The sequence below is a fragment of the Haliotis asinina genome, chromosome 11, assembly GCF_037392515.1.
Source record: "Haliotis asinina isolate JCU_RB_2024 chromosome 11, JCU_Hal_asi_v2, whole genome shotgun sequence".
NCBI lineage: Eukaryota > Metazoa > Mollusca > Gastropoda > Lepetellida > Haliotidae > Haliotis > Haliotis asinina.
In genome coordinates this window covers 45,213,637-45,233,197 of record NC_090290.1, presented here as the reverse complement: position 1 = coordinate 45,233,197, position 19,561 = coordinate 45,213,637, and the positions used below count along the sequence as shown (strand labels likewise).

General features: G+C 38.3%; 1 protein-coding gene across 2 annotated transcripts; it reads right to left on the bottom strand.

Annotated features, from left to right (window-relative positions):
- Positions 1-3,373: 3,373 nt before the first annotated feature.
- Positions 3,374-17,303, bottom strand: LOC137256038 (lanosterol 14-alpha demethylase-like). 2 transcript variants are annotated; one of them, XM_067793700.1, is made up of 12 exons: positions 17,018-17,303; positions 16,174-16,275; positions 15,881-16,057; positions 15,346-15,472; positions 11,870-11,926; positions 11,443-11,560; positions 10,849-10,968; positions 10,066-10,195; positions 7,601-7,762; positions 5,862-5,971; positions 4,513-4,743; positions 3,374-4,387 (listed from the first exon to the last, which is right to left on the bottom strand). In XM_067793700.1, exons 1-12 carry the CDS (start codon positions 17,159-17,161, stop codon positions 4,381-4,383), a joined length of 1,485 nt encoding a protein of 494 aa, XP_067649801.1. In that variant the 5' UTR covers positions 17,162-17,303; the 3' UTR covers positions 3,374-4,380. The 2 variants fall into 2 exon arrangements, with proteins under 2 accessions (XP_067649801.1, XP_067649800.1); XM_067793699.1 differs by having other exon boundaries at positions 3,374-4,743; positions 17,018-17,302.
- Positions 17,304-19,561: the final 2,258 nt, after the last annotated feature.

Sequence of the window (19,561 nt, the reverse complement as noted above, 5' to 3'; positions counted from 1 at the left end):
GTTATAGTCGGTCTCACACAGTCCCTGAACCACATTCTATCCACCCCTTTCTGCAACACTAAAGCCATAAATGAAACAAGTGAACATTTGTACAACTTCACTCACATGGGCTTCCTCTCATTTAGCCTCCTAAGGTACTGTTATAGTGTCTACTTCAGGACAGCCATGTCCAAATATTTCTACAGACCAAAAACTATGTAGCCATGCTATATGACATTTAGTTATTATTATTCAATCTGCAGTCTTGATCTTAATCACTACCGCAGAGTACATTGTTTTGTCAGCTACCTTGCTCCTCTTTGTCACTTCCATTAATTACTGTATATGACATTTATGGCCTTTATTGGTCATCCCCCTTGGCTGTGTCTGTCATCATATCATCTGTAGAAGGACGTCCTATGGCGCTGGGGTTGAGCTGGAAGTCCGCTCACCTCATTCATGTATACTTGTTTGTCATGTCTTGTGAAATCAACTAAAGAAGTTTGAACAACTAAACTATGCCTTCGTCTTCACCAACGTATTTATTTGTCTCCGTCAAGGTAATGTTCATCAAAATCGTGAGCTAATTTACCACGAGTCGATGACCACATACTACGCGTTGACAGTACCCTCGTGTTTAAATCGTTCACTCATCACTCCGACAGGCCTGGGTTCTATTCCCTACATGGGTACAAGGTGTGAAGCCCACTTCTGATGTCCCCACAGTGACATTGCTCGAATATTGCTAAAGGCGATGTAAAACCTTACTCACTCAGTCCTTTACAATTTAAAACGAGATATTTTTGTCGATCAAAATTATATACGTACAGAGACTAAGCGTAAGTCTGGGTCTATCACCGTCCGCCAGTGGACGAAATGAGAGTATAAATCGCGCGAGGGAATTCTGGCACGGTCGGCTTGCAAGATGCCTGGTCCAGATTATTTACCATCTGTCCTTCCATTGACGGTATATCCCTAAGTTTAAGCACGCTAAGATTTCCACAAATCTCCATCTGTGGATATTAAATGTATTTGCTTGTGTCTATCAGAATTCTGTATTTTAGGGCGTGTGGTGTGGTAACCTAATGGTTAAAAGTGTAGGCTTGTCACACCGAAGACCAGGTGCGATTCGCCATGTGGATGTAATGTGTGTGCCCCGCCGTGATATTGATGGAGTATCGCTAAAAGCGGCGTAAAACTAAACTCACGCACTCACAATTCATTTTCAGAGTCAGAGCGTTAGGGCATCAGTGCCTGCTGGTCAGACTGTGCGGATCCGTTGGTCGATTTTGTGTCAGTGCCATTATCTTTTATCAGTCTAACATGGTGGATTTCAATACTCTTGCAAAGCAATATAGATTGTCATTTAACACGACTCCAGTATGACAAAATAAATAGCGGCTTAGTATATAAGCTTCAGTTTATGAAAGTGACGAATTTCTCCAGTACTCCTGACAAGTACCCCAGTTAGAATAAGCATATATTGTAGGCGTGGCTCTTCTCTGCTGTCAGCGCTGAAAGCTCAGGGATGAAATATGGAAGGCTGCGTGAATGGGTATTTACTAAAGAGGCGAGTTCAAAGACCAAGGGCGGGAAATCGATCGATTACCAAGTTGTATCTGTGGCAGTGCGTACCTATTGCCGGGTTCGTATGTACTTTCGTTTTCACTGACAGATCGATAACAATTTCAGGAAGGCAATTCTCACAAACTGACCCATTGTATGGAGAGGAGTTCCAAAACAAACCTGCAATCTAGAATATCTCTGCGGGAAATTGTTCAAATAATACCTGGGAACTACAGTGCGCATTTTGGTGTTGCACTCTTAGTCGACTTGAAATAATATGCTGTCCAATCATTATGTGTCTTTGTCGTTGATATGACAAATTCATCAACCTGGATCATTTACTATCACCTGGAATTAATCATGTAATCTGGCATAGTTGAAAGTATCTCACTAACGAGTAACCCAGACAATCCAGTGACTGACATGATGAGCATCGATTTGCGCAATTTCAAACCGATGACGCGTCAACCAAGTCAGCGAGCATGATCACCCAATCCCGTTAGTCACGTCTTACGACAAGCAGGCCTAATGGCCAATGTTAACCCTGATCATCATGGTCCAGTCAAAGTGCGCTCGAGTGAGTGAGTATAGCAATATTCCAGCTATATTCCGGAGGTCAGTAAACAGTCTAGTCTGGACCACACAATCCAATGATGAACAACATGAACATCGATCTGTGCAACTGGGAACCAATGACATACGTCAGCCAAGTCATCGAGTCTGACCACCCAATCCATCCGGTTAGTCACTTTTATGTAAGTTCTCATGATAAGCATTAGCTACTGAAGACCAATTCTAACCCTGGGTCAGTACGGCAATGAAGTATGCTCAACATTACACAACTGATTCAAGTTTCCATGTCTAAGTTTTAAACACATTAGGAGCAACACTTAAGTCTGAAATCCCTGTGTATGTTATAATTCATTTAGTTTATAACTTGGTTCAATTTCCGAGCTGTCAATGGAATCATCTCTTTTAGTTTGAAATGGGAAATTTGAATCAGATGCACGCTCTGCACTTTCAGCAACAGAATTTTATTCATCGCTTTTGTTAATGTAAACAGAGTTTTGTTCTTTTCTCCATAATTTACCAAGCTATATGATACTATGGATCAATGAGCTCATCAAATACCTTTACTCAAATGCCATACTTCTACTAAATAACTATATCTGATGACCCGACAGGTAACAACAGAATTTTTTTTAATCCAACCTGAACAATCTCACTGAAGGATGGTTCTTGTCATGAGCCAATCAGATGTCAGCTTCTATAAACAAAACTACTTTTATTTCTCAAAAACTCTGATTCAGAAATTTAAATTACAGAAGAAAACACAAACATTATATCTGAGGAGCGTAGATGCTATTGCAGTTGTAAATGATAGGACTATAAACTACCCTATATCACATACTACTGTAGCCTTATTTGTCTACATTCAGAACTGGTCTTTAAGGTAAAAATATTTAATATGCAGGTCAGAATGCTCACTCTTAATAACAGACTGGCAGATTAGAAGTTTAACTAAACTTGCTACTCGGGTGACCAGTCTTCATGCAGTGACATTCAAAGTTGATTTAAAACTACCACATTCCGTAATAGTATGTTCATATGGTATATGGAAATCAGTGATATTCCAGTTTATTAGCAGTAAAATACTGTAGTCACGATTTGTCACCATTGTGACTTCAATTAACTCAAGCAGAGAGTATTGCATCCAAGTAAACGATCTGGTTGTATGAGGAAGGGCATCAGTAGTTAACCTAACATATATGTGGACAGGTGATAACAGAAGGTTCGAACTATGAAAATATTGCAAGAATACGAATAGTTTTCAAATTTGTGAGTTTATTATTTATTTACACAATAATTTACTTTCATTTTAGGATTAGTATACATATCATACACACATGCAAGACAAGTTATACACAGACATACAGAACAGAGGGCAATGAACTGACACAGATATAACATGGATTGAACTTCAGTCATGGAAGGATTGCACAACTTCCAACCTATTTCCGCAATGTATTACCCCTTGGTTCCTCCTAATCATTCATCCATCCATCCAAGGTTACTGACAATGTCTTTCACAAAATTATACATCTGTCACAGAGTAACAGTTTAGCATTGATTTTGCAAATTACAGAAAATGGTACCTGTCAAAGTTTCACTCAAGACATTCAAACTTCGTATGTGGTGTATGTGAGTGACTATACAGCACTCCCCTGCCTCCCCTCACCCGAACTTGTCATCTTCATGTCTTATTGTCGTTTAAAGTCACACTGAGCATAATTTCAGCTCCCAGATGGCATTAAGTTTCAAATTGAATCACAGCATCATATAAAGAAGTGTTTTTTAAGAGATCAATGATTATTTTGATGTAGAAAATGTGACCATTAACACAGTTATATACACAATTTGTTTCATAGCGATGAACAAATCTCCATTTCAAGATCGCTATAAACATCCCAAAGAGGATCTAAAACACTGTTGAAGTTGAAAGAACCTTTGCAAATATTTCAAGTTATCTGAAACACAGATACACTGAAACTAACTTCACGATAACCTGACGTTTGCAACATCAAAGTTTGACTCAGGAATGTTTGACCTTATCACATCTTTGGTTCCTTTGGTTCCATATAAATTAACTATAAAATAATGCCAATATTTTGCATGTTCCTTAATGCAGAATACATGTTCCTAAACTGGCAAATACTGACTGCATCTCCTGGATGTTCATTCAACAAGGTCACACCAGACCCACCAGGCACACTGATAGGTAGAAGTTCTGACAAGATCACAGACACACATCCCAAGAACACAGTAGTAATGTCGTTATGACCTCAGCTTGTATGTGAATGTCATTATGACCTCCTCAGCTTGTATGTGAATGTCATTATGACCTCCTCAGCTAGTATGTGAATGTCATTATGACCTCCTCAGCTAGTATGTGAATGTCATTATGACCTCCTCAGCTTGTATCTGATGACAGGGTTCTTGGGTGTGTGGATCATTGTTGAGTAGTCTATCTCAGGGAAGTAGCCATCCGCAAGGTCAAGTTCATACTTGCGGAGAATGGTGGACAGGATTGTCTTGATCTGGACATAGGCAAAGGATTCTCCAATACACCGATGTCGGCCAGCACCGAAAGGAATATAGGCAAACTTCTCACTGTTTGCAACATCAGGGTCCAGGAATCTGTCAACAAGTTGTTCCATTAATACAAATATTTTCTGAATTCAGTGGTATCTGAATATTGAACTAAACATTGTAATTAATTAAATAACATCAAACTAAGAAATGAAAAAGTTTCCTATTTATTATTTGTGTAATCAAGCTTCCAGTCACAACATTAGATAAAAAGTATACATAACAATATGAATTTGAAAAATGTCATTCTGGTTTGGGAACATTGACTGACATTTTCTACAGACCTGGAGCCAAAGTTTAAAAATTTACTTGAGTATTGTCAATATTATCAGTTTATTTATAGGTTAAGCAATAATTAACCATACATGGAATTATCAGGGCTCAAATTTCAGTAAACATACACTTGGCCTGGGTTCATGTGTGGTTTCACATGGTTTTAGATCCCAACCCTTTTGATTTTCACAAACCTGGCTGATTTCCTACTCTAACCAGTTAAATGTGCCACTCGGAAAGCAAGTAACTAACATCAATTTTGAGTGGGCAAAAACAATGATATGGAAGTATGAGTTACCTCCCTTGACCATTTCCACAACTTGACCATTGACAGGTCCGTAAAATCTGTGGTGCTATTCTCAGTTAGTATAAAAGTTATAATGGAGTTATGAGTCTGAAACATTTACATTTCTGAACCTCTAGAAATCTTATTCTTCTGTCCTAATCAATACGTTGACATACTCACTCAATAGGCTAGTGACAATTTCTGTTTGTGGCAATATTTTCTATTAAACACTTATCTATCTGATACTATGTACTCAAATCATTGATAACCAATGCATCTCATTTCTGTCCCATCAAATAAATATTTGTGAGTGCTGTTTAACCATGAAGTGCTGCAGCCAGGATTTCCTTGGAAGGGGTCAACTGGCCCTGAACTTTTGAAACTGTGGGCCAATAACAGAAATTCGGAAAACCATAAGCCTTCATCTTATACACTTGCAGCTAAAAACACCATAAGTAAAGTTTTCTAATCATATCGTTGTGTGTGTGTGTGTGTGTATGTGTGTGTGTGTGTGTGGGGGTGGGTGTGTTCTCAAAGGGATCAAAGTCAAATCTGTACTTCAGCTAGGGAGCCAAGGACATGAAGATAATCACGACTACTGACATACCTGTCTGGGTCATATACACTGAAGTCTGTCCAGGTATCAGGGAGCTGGTGATTCGTCGTTGGAGAGACACAGATTTGGTGGCCCGGGGGGATAGTGAAACCAAGAACATTCTGAAAAAATAGAAACATATTCACAGGATAGTTTTCATGTTACACTTACCAATATGTAACGTACAGATTCGGAAAAATATATAAGGATGCAGATAACCCTTGCAGTCTTGAAATTCAAACTAGTCCTGGGACTACCAAACTGTGCTGAGGTAGCATTTGAAATAATCGCTGAGCCAGCGCCAGGTGTTATTGCACTGGGCCAGCAGTTTCAAATATTTGCAAGCAGTTGTGGCCTTCAGTAACTTATGTTTTTTTTAGCTGGAATCTTTCCAATTAATGATCCGTTATTTCACAATAACGCATGGTTTCAGTTCCTGGTATTTCAGCGCTCTGCACACAAGAAAGTCAACACCAGTCTTAGTTTAACAAATTAAAACGTGTTTTTGTATCATAGGCTTCGCTGACTGATTTTGTAGAAACAGTGTGAAACTGTGAATAATGTAATCTCTTTTGTATTTATTGGTTTCTTTTAAAAAAATTGGCCTGAAGATTTCATTGTAAAATTTCAAGCCAACAGACTGTAGCAGGCCCTAATGGCAAACTGGGAAATTAAAATATTGCAAACACTGAGCTGAAAACAAGTAAATATCCAATGATTATTATCCTCACTGATGATGGCTACAATTCTGAAACAGTTTTTACTATTGTATGAAATAAGACCTGTCCGTCCGATCGCCCCAGATAGGGCCAGACCAATTATATTTCTAGTTTTACGGATCCACCTGCGGTACTTTTTCAAGAAGAAAAAATATATAAATTCCCGCTCAAAATATAAAATCCTAATGATCTTATTGGCTAAAAATGTAAACTCACAAGAAAATACTTTTTTCTTATTTTTTCATCCATATTCACTCCATAAATTGACAAAAGTAAAGTACTTTGTGTAATTAGAAGGAATATTACTTTGATTGGAAATTTAATTTTAAGTTTTTTCCCGCCTGCCTTTAGGTTTTCAGACGACAAAAATCTGTAAAATAAGAAAATAAATTGTGTGATTTCTGACATGGTTAATCAAAGGTTCATAGGATTACTACGGTTATGCTTCGTAAACACTTGAGGATTGCATTAACTGATTTAAAGTGAGTGACATGTGTCAGAGGGTAATGGTACTTATTCTTTGAACAATGTTTGGTGCTGTATAGAATAAGGCTCGTCTGTCTGACTGCTTGAGATGAACTAGATTTCTGATGGACAGTCTAAAATAGCTATAGCCAGCCCAGTGGTCTGGTAAATGTTTAGATAACATGTTCCACACATTTGAGTAAATTCAAAATATCTTGAAATCTATTTTTTCAAAAAGAGTGTCACATTTTGACTTGACAATTACTGTTTGAACATTGAAATATCATTATCACACGCTCAAAGCACAGCATTGGCACCTATCGATGTGCGGAGTTAATACATGTCCTTCGTTCATTAAAATACTCATTGTAACTAAAACCATTTTCTTTATATCATCTGGTCTGGTTAAATCCATTTTTGGCTCAACATTTGAAGTTACCAGCATGGATGTCTGGCTGTGTTTTGTGCACATTTCATACACTGTCCAAACACTTCAATTTTACAACAAATTGAATTGAAAAACTGACAGAATAAATATAGTAAAGAGATGCAGCGACTGGTTCTAACCTGCGGTGTCTTGCACATTCTCATCATGGTCATAATAGGTGGTCGGAGTCGGAGCGTTTCCTTCAGACATCGGTCCAACAACTGAAGGTTTTTAGTGTCATCGTAACTCAGGGGAGGTAAATCTTCACCGCACACCTTCTTCTGCTCCTCATAAACACGATTCTGGAAGACCAAAGTGACTGAGCGATTGAGTTAAGTTTTACGACACTTTTATATTCTCGCAACACAACAGGGACACCAGAAATGGGCTTCAAACATGGTTTCCATGTGACAAGCAAACCACTAGGCTACCTCACAATCCTGAAAGACCAGCATGTACTGTCCTCTTCATTCAATCATTGCGTAGTGCCAAATGACCGGCTGTATGATCACCCACAGGAAGCCCTAGCTAAAGTTACAAGGTATGTTGCAAAATACTTTACAAAGCCATAAAGGATGGCATCAATAAATGGAGATTAAAGTTCCTTTGTGACCATATACAGTGAAACCTGCTAATATCAGCACCTGCCTAATCTGGCACACTGTCAAAACCGGCATAAACATAAATATTAATACACCCAACTTCTCTAGACATCAGGAAGCAGTGATTGGGTGGTGAATCAAACACTTGTAAGATTACCGTGGTTATGCTTCATTAACACTTGGGGACTGCAATAACTGTTTTCAAGTGAGTGACATATATCTGCTAATAACATATATCAGAAATAACAAGTCAGATGTAGATGCATTGTTCACTAATTATTTGACATGTTTTCATCATGTTGACAGTGGTACTCATGAAAAAAATGACCAGTGACTACACTACTGTCAAAATATATATATAACAGAGGTGGCTCTTATCTTGTCTGGCCAGGAAATATTCCATATTTCACACTCTGTTGTAATCAGGGTTTTACTTAAAGGTCACATGCAACCAAAAAATGAAACATAATTAAAACACATTTATCACTTATTCATGACATATAATATACATTGCTGCTTTTTAAAAAACAAATAAACACAATTATAAGCGTACAATCACGATTCAAAAGTGCAATATTTTGTACTTGGGCTTACTTCCCCCGAAACGAAGCCCTCGGGAGACCGAACCCAGTCATAGCGGGTTGATAGGCACTCAAGTGTAACGACGGCTTCCGATTGGTTGTTTCATTTGCTGATATGCCGAGGGTTCATTGTGTGTACAGAAAGATGATCTGTTTGATGGGCATTTTAGAAGTATAGCCAGTCACAAGAAAGTAAGATTCTTTATGGATAACAACTTCTTTTTGTGTACTTGATGCGTCGTTTCAATATGGATTCATATACTGTTGTCAAACAAAATTATATACACTAAAAGAAGTCGTTATCCATGAAGAATGTATATAGAGATGTTGGGTTTGGAAAATATCTGTTCTCTGAATTTGCGTTCGATCCAATCCAAAATCATGTCTGTAAAGATGGTAAACTACTGGGTGGCTGGAATCTGTCATTCGTCAAAGTACAAAGCAGGACTTAAAACTGAGTTTGCACCAGTTTCCGTCAGATACAGTCATCCGAAAAAAAGAAGAATGTAGTATGTTTACAACCCACAGACATAAAAACATGTCATGTGTATCACACGTGCCTAATTACATAATGTGGCAGACACGGGACTCGGGTGCACGAGTCATAAATCAACATATTTTCTTTATGTCGTATAGTCTGATAGGTGTTAAGTTTAAATTGCACGTTGTCAGTTATTGAAGCTGTGTATTGCATGTTGTCTTTAGCAGGCAGGCAGGTGTGAATAAACCAGACACTGAGCTTTCTCTGTGACAGAGACTGCTTACCACAATCAACAAGTTGTTTTTACGTAACAAGTAGATTATTTACTTGTTTGTGTACACAACCAAGATTAGACTACTGCTCACGCCTTCAGACGCTGGGCATGCATGTTGTTTCAAGCTCCGCGAGCCTATTCACTGCGCATGCGTTATGGACGCAGCGCAGCGCAGCTGTTGAAACCAGTTTTCCCCCCAGCGCTGGGGGGAATTTAGTGAAACGTTTGAACTCCGATTTCGCGGGCTTTTTTTTCATCGCATTTTTTTCAACTTCATAGGTTGAATTGGCATTTTTTTATGATTAGTTTCGGTAAGTGCACACCGAAAGGTACCAGAATCTGCAAAGTTGTGTTTTACGTTGCATGTGACCTTTAACATCCCAAAATACATGAGATGAGAGATCTTAGCAGAGAAAGAGAAATGTTACCATTTCTCAAAGTTTCTCATATTTTAACATTTCTGTAAAACACAAGCACGCATCATATCGTTGAAATAAAAGCCATCTCTACAAAGTCATAAAAATTAGTTTTTATACCTACATGAAATTGTAAATTTGAAAATCCAATTCGGAAATTTGTATGGAGAGTTACTGCAGACTACGACCCAATATCAGCCTGTGAGACCACTCACTTGCATACATTAAGAAAAAAGATTTGTCCTCCTGACCTGCAGTTGTTTGTCTTTAGCCAGGAAGAAGCTGAGCCAAGCCGTTGTAGTGGAAGATGTGTGCTGGCCTGCCAGAAGTAGCCCAATGCACATCCCAGCAACCTCATCATCCGTGGGGTAACTGCCATTTCTGCACAGGGAAACAACAAAGAGTGAGTGAGTGAGTGAGTGAGTGAGGGAGGGAGGGAGGAGGCGAGTGTCATTTCACACCACACTCAGCAATATTCTAGCTATATGGCGACAGTCTTTAACTAATCCAATCTGGACCAGACAATACAGCGATGAACAGCACAAGCATCTATTTAGGCAATGGGGGATACAATGACATGTGTCAACCTGATCAACGAATCTGATCACCCGATCCCATTAGTCGTTTCTTATGACAAGCATGGGGTACTGAAGACCAATTCTAACCAGGATCTTCATGGGGTATAAGAGTGAGTGAGTGAGTGAGTTTAGTTTTACGCCGCTTTTAGCAATATTCCAGCAATATCACAAAAAATGAGCTTCACACAATGTACCCATGCATGGAATCGAACCCGGGTCTTCGGCGTGACGAGCGAACGCTTTAACAACAAGGCTACCCCGCCACCCCCAAGGTATAAGAACATGACTGAACCTTATTAGCCATCAATCCCAACTAAGAGAGAAACAACAGATCATGGTTACTATAGCCTTAAGGGCAGCCAGTGTCTTGGAATGCCGCTTTAATTCAGACAGATTCTTTCTTTCAGTGTATAGCGTCTGTGACCCAGAGTTCAGTTTGATACTACATTAGCTTACTTGTATGGGGAGTCTATGAGAGTCTGCAGCATATCGTCATGTGATTCCTTGGATTGGCGCCGGGCCTCGATCACCTTGTAGAACATCTTTTTAACCTCCATATGTGCCCGGTCCCGTTTCCTACACAGCACAAGTTACAATCAATGTTTTGTTTCTGCAACAACTGGAATTTTAGACACAATTTTGAAGAATAAGCATGTAAAAGGATGGCTGCATCTGATGAGAAAAACAATTGACATGAAAGTTGACAATGTTATGTGACCCTAGCATTTATATGAGGAAATAAGTTACCTAATTTTCTCCAGGTGAAATCCACAACACATTATGTAAAGCATAGGATCTAGTATACAAAAGATGGATTTCATTCCAGTTCTAGATCCCAAGCGATCTTATGGCTACAATGAACACAACACCCATATTCCAACACAGACATATGGTGGGCTTAGTGTTAAGATAGCTTTGTGAAAGTGGGCTCAGGGTTTTTCACTATGACCTCCACACTTCCAAACCACAATAAAAACTAAAATAAAATCTAGAACAACAAATAAAATATACAAAAACAAGAAAAAACAGGCTGACTGCTCAAGTCCATACCGGAAGCTGGGAAATGGCAGCCAACCTGGGAGAAGCCAGGCGAGATGTGAGAAGCCCCCATCCAGATCCCAGTACAGCTGGGCCACCTTCTCATCCAGGATGGACCTGATCTCCTCACCTTGAACAGTGATCATCATCATCATCATCATCATCATCATCGTCGCAGGTATCTTCATCATGTCATCACACATTGGCAAACATTAGCCAAGAAATGTTGTGTATGAATAATAAAGAAGTTGCACATCCATATCAAGTCTCCTCTATTACCCTACTAACATCTAAATGCCTATCAAACATCTAATATGTCGCCATGATGTCTTAGTAAAACTGCAATTTGGAATGAAGCAATATGTATGGATGGGAGAGTTCAGTTATAATCCAATCACTGGCATCCCTAAGAGTTTATTAGTTTACACAGTACACTTACCATGGAGGCACCTGCTTGCAGTCAATATGATCAACTCTGACAGAGCCTTGAATAAATCTGCAACAAAAAGCAGTCTGCATGATAACCATGCTATTTCTCACTGTCATTTGTTCGAGATACCAGAGGTGTTTAACATCAAATCTTAACACTTTAAGCAATAATGTGACAGTAAACATTTGGTCACGGTATGGGTGAAATACCTGCCTACAGAGTCATCAACCACTATTATGACAACACTCAGTGGAAAACATTCTTAAGTTTTACTGACACTGCAGATTGGGAATATTTTTTTCAATGTCATAGCATTGTGACGTCATAAGCATTGTGACACCATGGGGACAGTAACAGTTTTATCTGATGATAGGGATGGAACAAATGGGACTGTATCAAGAAATATAAAGAAGATCAGGGTTCCCCTTGACACAGAAAACTTACTCATATGGTGCAATGTGAGTTGAAAATATGCATAGAAAACAAACACTGCGTCACTTCTGATGCAATAAAATTACTAATGAAAACCACAATATTCAAAGCTGTAGGTAACAACTTAAATTCCTGATTTCAAACTGATTTGGAAGTATACACCAAAATTCTATAGAATTCAGACTTAAAAGGCATATACCTAAAAAAATATTTATTAGTTGAAAACCGATTACCTTCATAAATTGTTTAACCCCTAAATGTTTATTCTGACTCCCCCCACCACCAGCACACTAATATTTAATCAACCGGATCCCCAAATGTCTCGGGCATCCCTGGATGATGAAATCAAGAAAATTCTTCATGTTCAGGAATATTTTTGTGTGGTATATAAGCAAGAATTTCATTTAAGTAACTAATAAACTCAATTTTTGGGTATTCTTTTTACCACTGCAAATGAATGACTCCTGCTTAGTCATAAACGGAACACCATTTTTTAAAAAAACAAACAAACTTGTGGTTAATTAATACCAAGCGCTTAAAAGTTGCTAAAAAGCCTGCAAACGAAGCAGACAGGTTACGTAACTCTGTCGCCAGAGCCCTGCAGTGACGTCATAGAAAGAACGATTTTCAGCTACTTGTATAAAAAATGTGTAGGAAGCTCGTTATATTGCTGATTTCTCAGCGTCACCAAAGACATGCCGAATTGTTGTGTTGCCATCAATGGCTCTTTGGGGTCAGGTGATGGTGTCACTATGCACAGATTTCCACCGGACCCTGTACTTTGTGTTTAAATTGGTTGTTTGTGTGTGCGAAGCGAACGTTGTGGAAGCCCGTGGTATATACTAAATCGGATTGCTTGCCCCCTACCACGTTTCCAGGATAGAAAATGGAGTTCAAGTTTCATCGAGTTTATAATCAAGACTGCTTACTACACATTGATGACCAAAAGGATTATAACACTTTCTTCCTTGGAAGCGAGGTTGTGGTCGAAGTGACAATATTATCATAAGTAATACTATATCGACCCCAGCCTCTCTTCCAAGAGTGAAATTGTTATTTTATAAGCAGTGTCATGTATAATCCTAACGTCCATCAATAAAAATTATTATTAAAATACATATTTTACTACCAGTGAAAAGTAATTTTGATTTTGTAAGTCAGTGTAAACAAACTTAAATAGCACTTATCCTCAGACAGAGCGCCGCCATTTTTGAAAATCGTTAAGTCACGGACTAAAGTCCATTTGAATTAATGAGATTATGGTTTGTTTTCATCAAGTTAGAAAATCAAAACTACTTTCTACAGGTAGTTAAATATGTATTTGAATCATTACCAAAAGGATTTTGCATGACACAACCTGTAACTTAACATAAACAAGGCCGGAGTCGAAGTGAAAATACTGTGCGATAAATTTCTTCACTTGCTAAATTTACTTGGTTTGTAAACGTTCACTCATCAGTATGTAGACACTTGTCAATATATGTCTTTACATTTGGTCTCACTTATATGCATTTTGAACCTTAATGAAAAGCAGTCTGTGAATGTATAACAGGAATGCAATATCTAGACATTTTACAGTTTGCCTATATGAATTATAATTCGCACGCACACCCTAGAGTACATCCTCTGTATCATTACACTTCGTGACGAAAACAATGATTCTGTTGAAAGCTATGACAACTTAATAAAAAAACAAAATGCAAAAATTAAAATTAAAACAAATCAAAGTTAAAAGAGCAATGTCAGGCTACTACCTTCTTCGAGGAATGTATCCATCAATATCCACAAAAACGAGTGACTTAAAATTCAACTACAGATTTCCCAAGTGACGTGTCTTTTAACAGTCTAATATACAAAAACGTGATGTATCTTTTCAGTTTTTCACATTGCTGTATAATCTCATTGGTCACCCAAGACAGCACACCTGGCAACTAATTGCATAATGTGCATCATTCTTTTAAAAAAAGTAACTTTGTTAGCCAGTAATGAGCAATCAATCGATGTATTGGCAGTTAATCTCCTGAAAGACAGGTGTTGTTTTTACATAGACACAGACACGACAGAGTGTATTCAGTATAGATAAGTAAATGTAAATACATAAACACTACCAAATCCTCATTTAAATCCTCATAAAAGTAATTAATCAATCAGCGTGTTATTGGTTACTCCTTTGATTGATCCAGACACAAGAAATGCCAAATTTGGACCTTTGTCGGGTAATCTAAGTGGCGTTACCACTAATTATACCTGTTGTAAATTCATTAACTGAGCATCAAGTGAATGATGACAAATAACATGTATATTTATACCACCTAACATGGATTACAACCTAGCGACAACAAGTGATTTTGACAGAGTTGTCTATGAAAACAAGGATTGTAACTCGGAAACTAGGCAAAGCAGGAGACAAAACTAAATGATAGTAGATTGAGAGAACATATAGCTTTCATTTTTCACAACAGCTGTTGCGATTTCAGGTTTGTACAACCTATAAACAAAATAGTTTACCCAATGAAATGTAAATGAAAAATGAATTCTGCATAGACCCTCATATCTGTACCTTCTATTATGTCATGGAGACGCACTGCTCTGGTTGGTTAAAATTTCGTTTGCGTTGGAGAATTGTGCACTGTTGTCAGAACGGTCGATTTAAGTTAATTACAGATCGAAATGAGCAGTTTTAATGATGGGGTTTCATTTATAACAATGTCAATGAGTGATTTATGCATTTGTACCCCGTAGAGTATATGTGATCTTTAAGTGAACTAAGAAATTTTTTACAACTGTTTTGCTATTACCCTGCTGAGTTTATGTTGGTGTGATCAGTCGGCTTTTTGTCAGAGAGCATATTTTCTCGTTTACTGTTTCGATACAAATCTTTTCAATGAAAAAAGGAACTGAACGTTTTCTTTTGTCTTTTAGTAATATATTTTTTCTGAAGACATGCACGATGTTTAAAGATCAATTTGATTCTGTTTGTAATGCCTCAGTCATAATGCCACTAAAGGACTCCCCTTCCCACCTTCCTACCAGTTTCTACACTCAACACTTACCACGTTCTCCCTTTTCACCCCATCTCTCAAAATACTTGATGGTTTCTTCTTCAATCATGGGGATGTGTTCCCTGAACCTTGCAATATTCAGTCCAGTCTTAAACATTTTCTTCTGTTCCAGAAACCTCTGACAACATAAAGTAGCCATACAAATTCAAACAGGCATACAAAGAACTGACCAGCTGAATAAGAATTTTCCTTAAAATATGAATTAAACTAAGACAAGAATTGGACCTGTGTTCAACATTGTTCACAATATCATCCAGATTACTTATCCTATTTAGTTACAGACCACTTTCAAAAACTTACAATACTGCGAGAACACTTGTTCATAATGGTTAAAAATCAGTATAATAGATTCTCTGTGTACGTGAAAAAACTTAGGGAAAAATCTGTGACTTTGTCCTATCTAATATTTCACATATTTTGTCATTAAATACATGATATAAAATTGTCATTGCTTGAGTAAAGGAGATTTCTCATGAAAGGATAGCATTTCTCATAAATGACGGCATAAAATATTAGTACAACTTACAGCATTAGAACAATCATAGGCAACACCTTTACCAAACACTGGTGTGGTGAGTCGACTGTAAACTTCCTCGGCATTGAGATTTTCATTGCGGCTGTTGAAGAACAGCGCTGATGACTCAGAACCAATGAGGTATGTGAAGGTCTTTCCCACCATGGTGAAACTAAACACTGGTCCATACTGAAACATCACATCAACTATCATTAAGCAGAGGCCAGCTATGAAACAACTAGCATGATGCAGAGATTACATGCTTCTTTACTACATCTACTGGGATCAATGACCATCTGACTTACTTGTTTGTAGGCTGCTACAAGAAACTCTATGGGACTTTGTCCAAAGCTGACAGCTTGACCCAGAAATGGTATTACAGAGGGGATATGAGGAGGCAGGTTCTCCTGAAATCAATACACAGTCATGTTATACTGATTAATATTCCATCATGTCACCGCATTTATTGTACACTTCCTTGGTAATCTTAACAAACACAAATGTTTTTGATGCAGTAAATTCATACCATCAGTCCACATATACCAATATATGGTATATGGTCTCTGACATCTCTGATTCAGCATGTGTTTGCATAAACAACTGATGCTTCCAGTTTATGGTATCTTTCAAAGTGAACAATTTCAGATGTGATCAAAACTATGATATATATTTCCCAAAGGTTTCACTGATTAATATGTAATATACACGTCTGGTGACACAGACAGTCTGAACTGTCACCTTTTTAAGAGGCGTCCTGTGAAGATCTAGGTAAGAATTGATCTTCAGGAACCCATAACAGGAGACTAACAGGATCGTGTGATCAGGCGCACTGTCTTGCTTGACACGCCATCGTATGCAAATTGTGAAAGTCGATGTTCATGCTGTTGATCATTGGATTGTCTGGTCCAAAGTCGATTATTTACAGACACCAACACATAGCTGGAATATAGCTGAGAGTGACGAAAACTACACTCATTCACTCATAAAAGTCAAACGTGAACTATCAATCCAAACGACTTATACACTGAAAAAGTGGTGATATCGAGTGCTTACTAAAAAATTTCTCTGGCGGAATCGAAAACAACACACAGTGAAGCCCTGTCATTGAAAAATAGACGATTTCAATATTTTGAAATAGTTATGAATTACCTGTTTCTTTTCGGTTAAAGCCCTCAGTGCCATTAGCGCACTCAGGACGACCGTTGTTGTCACAAGAGCGGCCGTTGCAGAATTGATTTCCTTCATGCGTTCCATGACACCACCAACCATCGACATTGTGTCCTCGGTCGCCATTGCTGTAATGTCTCAGCTGCCTTGTGGCTGCCTCCCTCTATGTATTGACAGATAATCGGATGAGATATCACATTAACTGCACGATTCCTTACCTTGCATGTTGAAAACAGGCGAGTGCCTGTCAACACCGGACCCGGATACGCTTCCGACAAAGTAGTTTTCAATTTAGAGAAGTGTTCATTTCAAAGTCAAAGTGAATATATATATCAAACGTTTAGATATATAGTACAGTATATATTTTCTTGTAAAAAATATATTTAAGTTCACGATAGAATGTCTTTCTGCATGGATTGTATTTTCTAAAATTACTACGCCGCTAGCAGACGCTCCGTACACGCTTAAAACTATTTTCATTGGTCAAGAGTTCTCTCCTCATGTGGGATAGAGACAGTCAGACGTTTCTTATCAAGTCAGCTGATTTATCCAAGGCTCAGCAAATGCACGTACGCCGCAAAGGGAATGTAACAATGTGTTTTGAAAAATCTGATATAAAAATCATGTCAAACCATAAATCTCTACATTAATCTCTCTAAACTTTACGTTACAGCTCTGTTAAATTGTTTGTGTACAAGGTCAGTTGTTATCGGAGCGGTTCAATAGCCTAGTGGTTAAAACGTTCGATCATCACGTAAAAGTCCCGTGTTCGATTTCCCACATGGGTACATTGTGTGAAGCTCATTACTAGTTACATTCAGGAATATTCGAAAAAGCTGTGTAAAACTTATAACTTGCTCAGGAAATATTGACAAATTAAGCTAATTTGCTAAAATAAAAATATGTGATTGTCCCATTCACGTGTCCTTCGAGTGAGCATGATATTAATCTTTTTGTCCATGCAGCTGCATATTTGTATGGTCGATATCGTGGAACAAACACCCAACCCTGGGCCGGCCTGGCATTGCAGCATGCGGTTGTAACACACAGCATGGGTCTAAAACGTACGTAAAATCTCCCTGATATTAGATCGACTTCACTAATACATATCGCAAGACCCCTAGTCTGTCTCACATTCAGTGAAACCACATTATTTTCCCTACAACATAGCCCCCACCCCCACTGAATCCGCATTCTAATTGTAACTTAATTATCATGACGTACGCAGTGACGTACAACAGATGAAAGTGCCTGCCTCATTTGGTCCGCGGGATGTCATGCGATAGATACCTATATTTCAGTATTGATTTTTTGGGTCCATTTAATTTTATTCCCTTCAGTTATTTTTTCATTTAGGGACAAATCAATGTAATCACACTCTGATGTACATGTACCAGCTGTGTAGATTAATTCGACCGAATTCTTCAAAATGGACCCAAAGCAGATTCAATGGTATACCGGACGCCTGCAAGATATTATAGTCCTTTATCAACACATACAGGAGGATGAAACTGCCCAAGCTCACTTGAACCATGTCCAAACACTCAGGTAAAGCACAGGCATCTAGTAATTGAACTGTGCTTGCAAGTAGTGACATCAAGATACTAATCTAAAGCTTTCACTTGCAATCTTCATCCAACTTGAGAGCTTCCCTCTGTCGTCATGATCTCCAGGGCATTACTCTGCCACCAAGATCCTAATCCAGAGATTTCACTTTTTATCAAAATCCTAATCCAAAACTTTCACTTTTCACTAAAATCCTAATCCAGAACTTTCCTCTGTCGTCAAGATTCAAACCCACAGCTTCTCCGTGTCATTAAGTCCAAATACAGAGCTTTCACCTTTCATCAAGATCCAAATCTACGTTGAGCTTTTCCAAAGCTTTCCCTATAATCATGACCCAAATCCAGAGCTTGCCACCACCATCAGGATCCACAATTAAAGCTGTCTCATTCGTCTCCCATGGTTGCCACAGTCGTTACGACCATTGTTATCGTATTATATTATGTGAATACCCATGTCTTATAGTGTACACGATACGAGTACCTAAATTTTGGTATTTCCCGAGCGAGAGCCCATTTCTGGTGTCCCCCGTAGTGTTATTGCTGGAATATTGCTAAAAGCGGCGTAAAACTAACCCACTCCTGCCTCTGGGCTTGGATTAGGCGATATACACAGGCTTGTATATCAATATCCGTGCTTCACTGATATTACCTACAAGACATTTTAGCCAAGCCATCCAATCATGGTCGAATTCGTGAACATTCACTTACAAAGTCGTTTGGGGTAAAATATTTCTGGGCCAATCCCCCTCAAGGTGGCCATCGAATCATGAATCGAATCCATGAATATTCATTGTCAGTTCATACAGATACATGGGCCAAACCGTGCATTTAATAATAGAGGATGGCTTCTAGGCAGTAAAACACGAACGAAAAGAGTGGTGACGAAACAGAAATCTATCTAACCGTACAGAATAGTCAGGGGTATTTAATTTATATATAAAAAAAAATACGAGCAAATGAA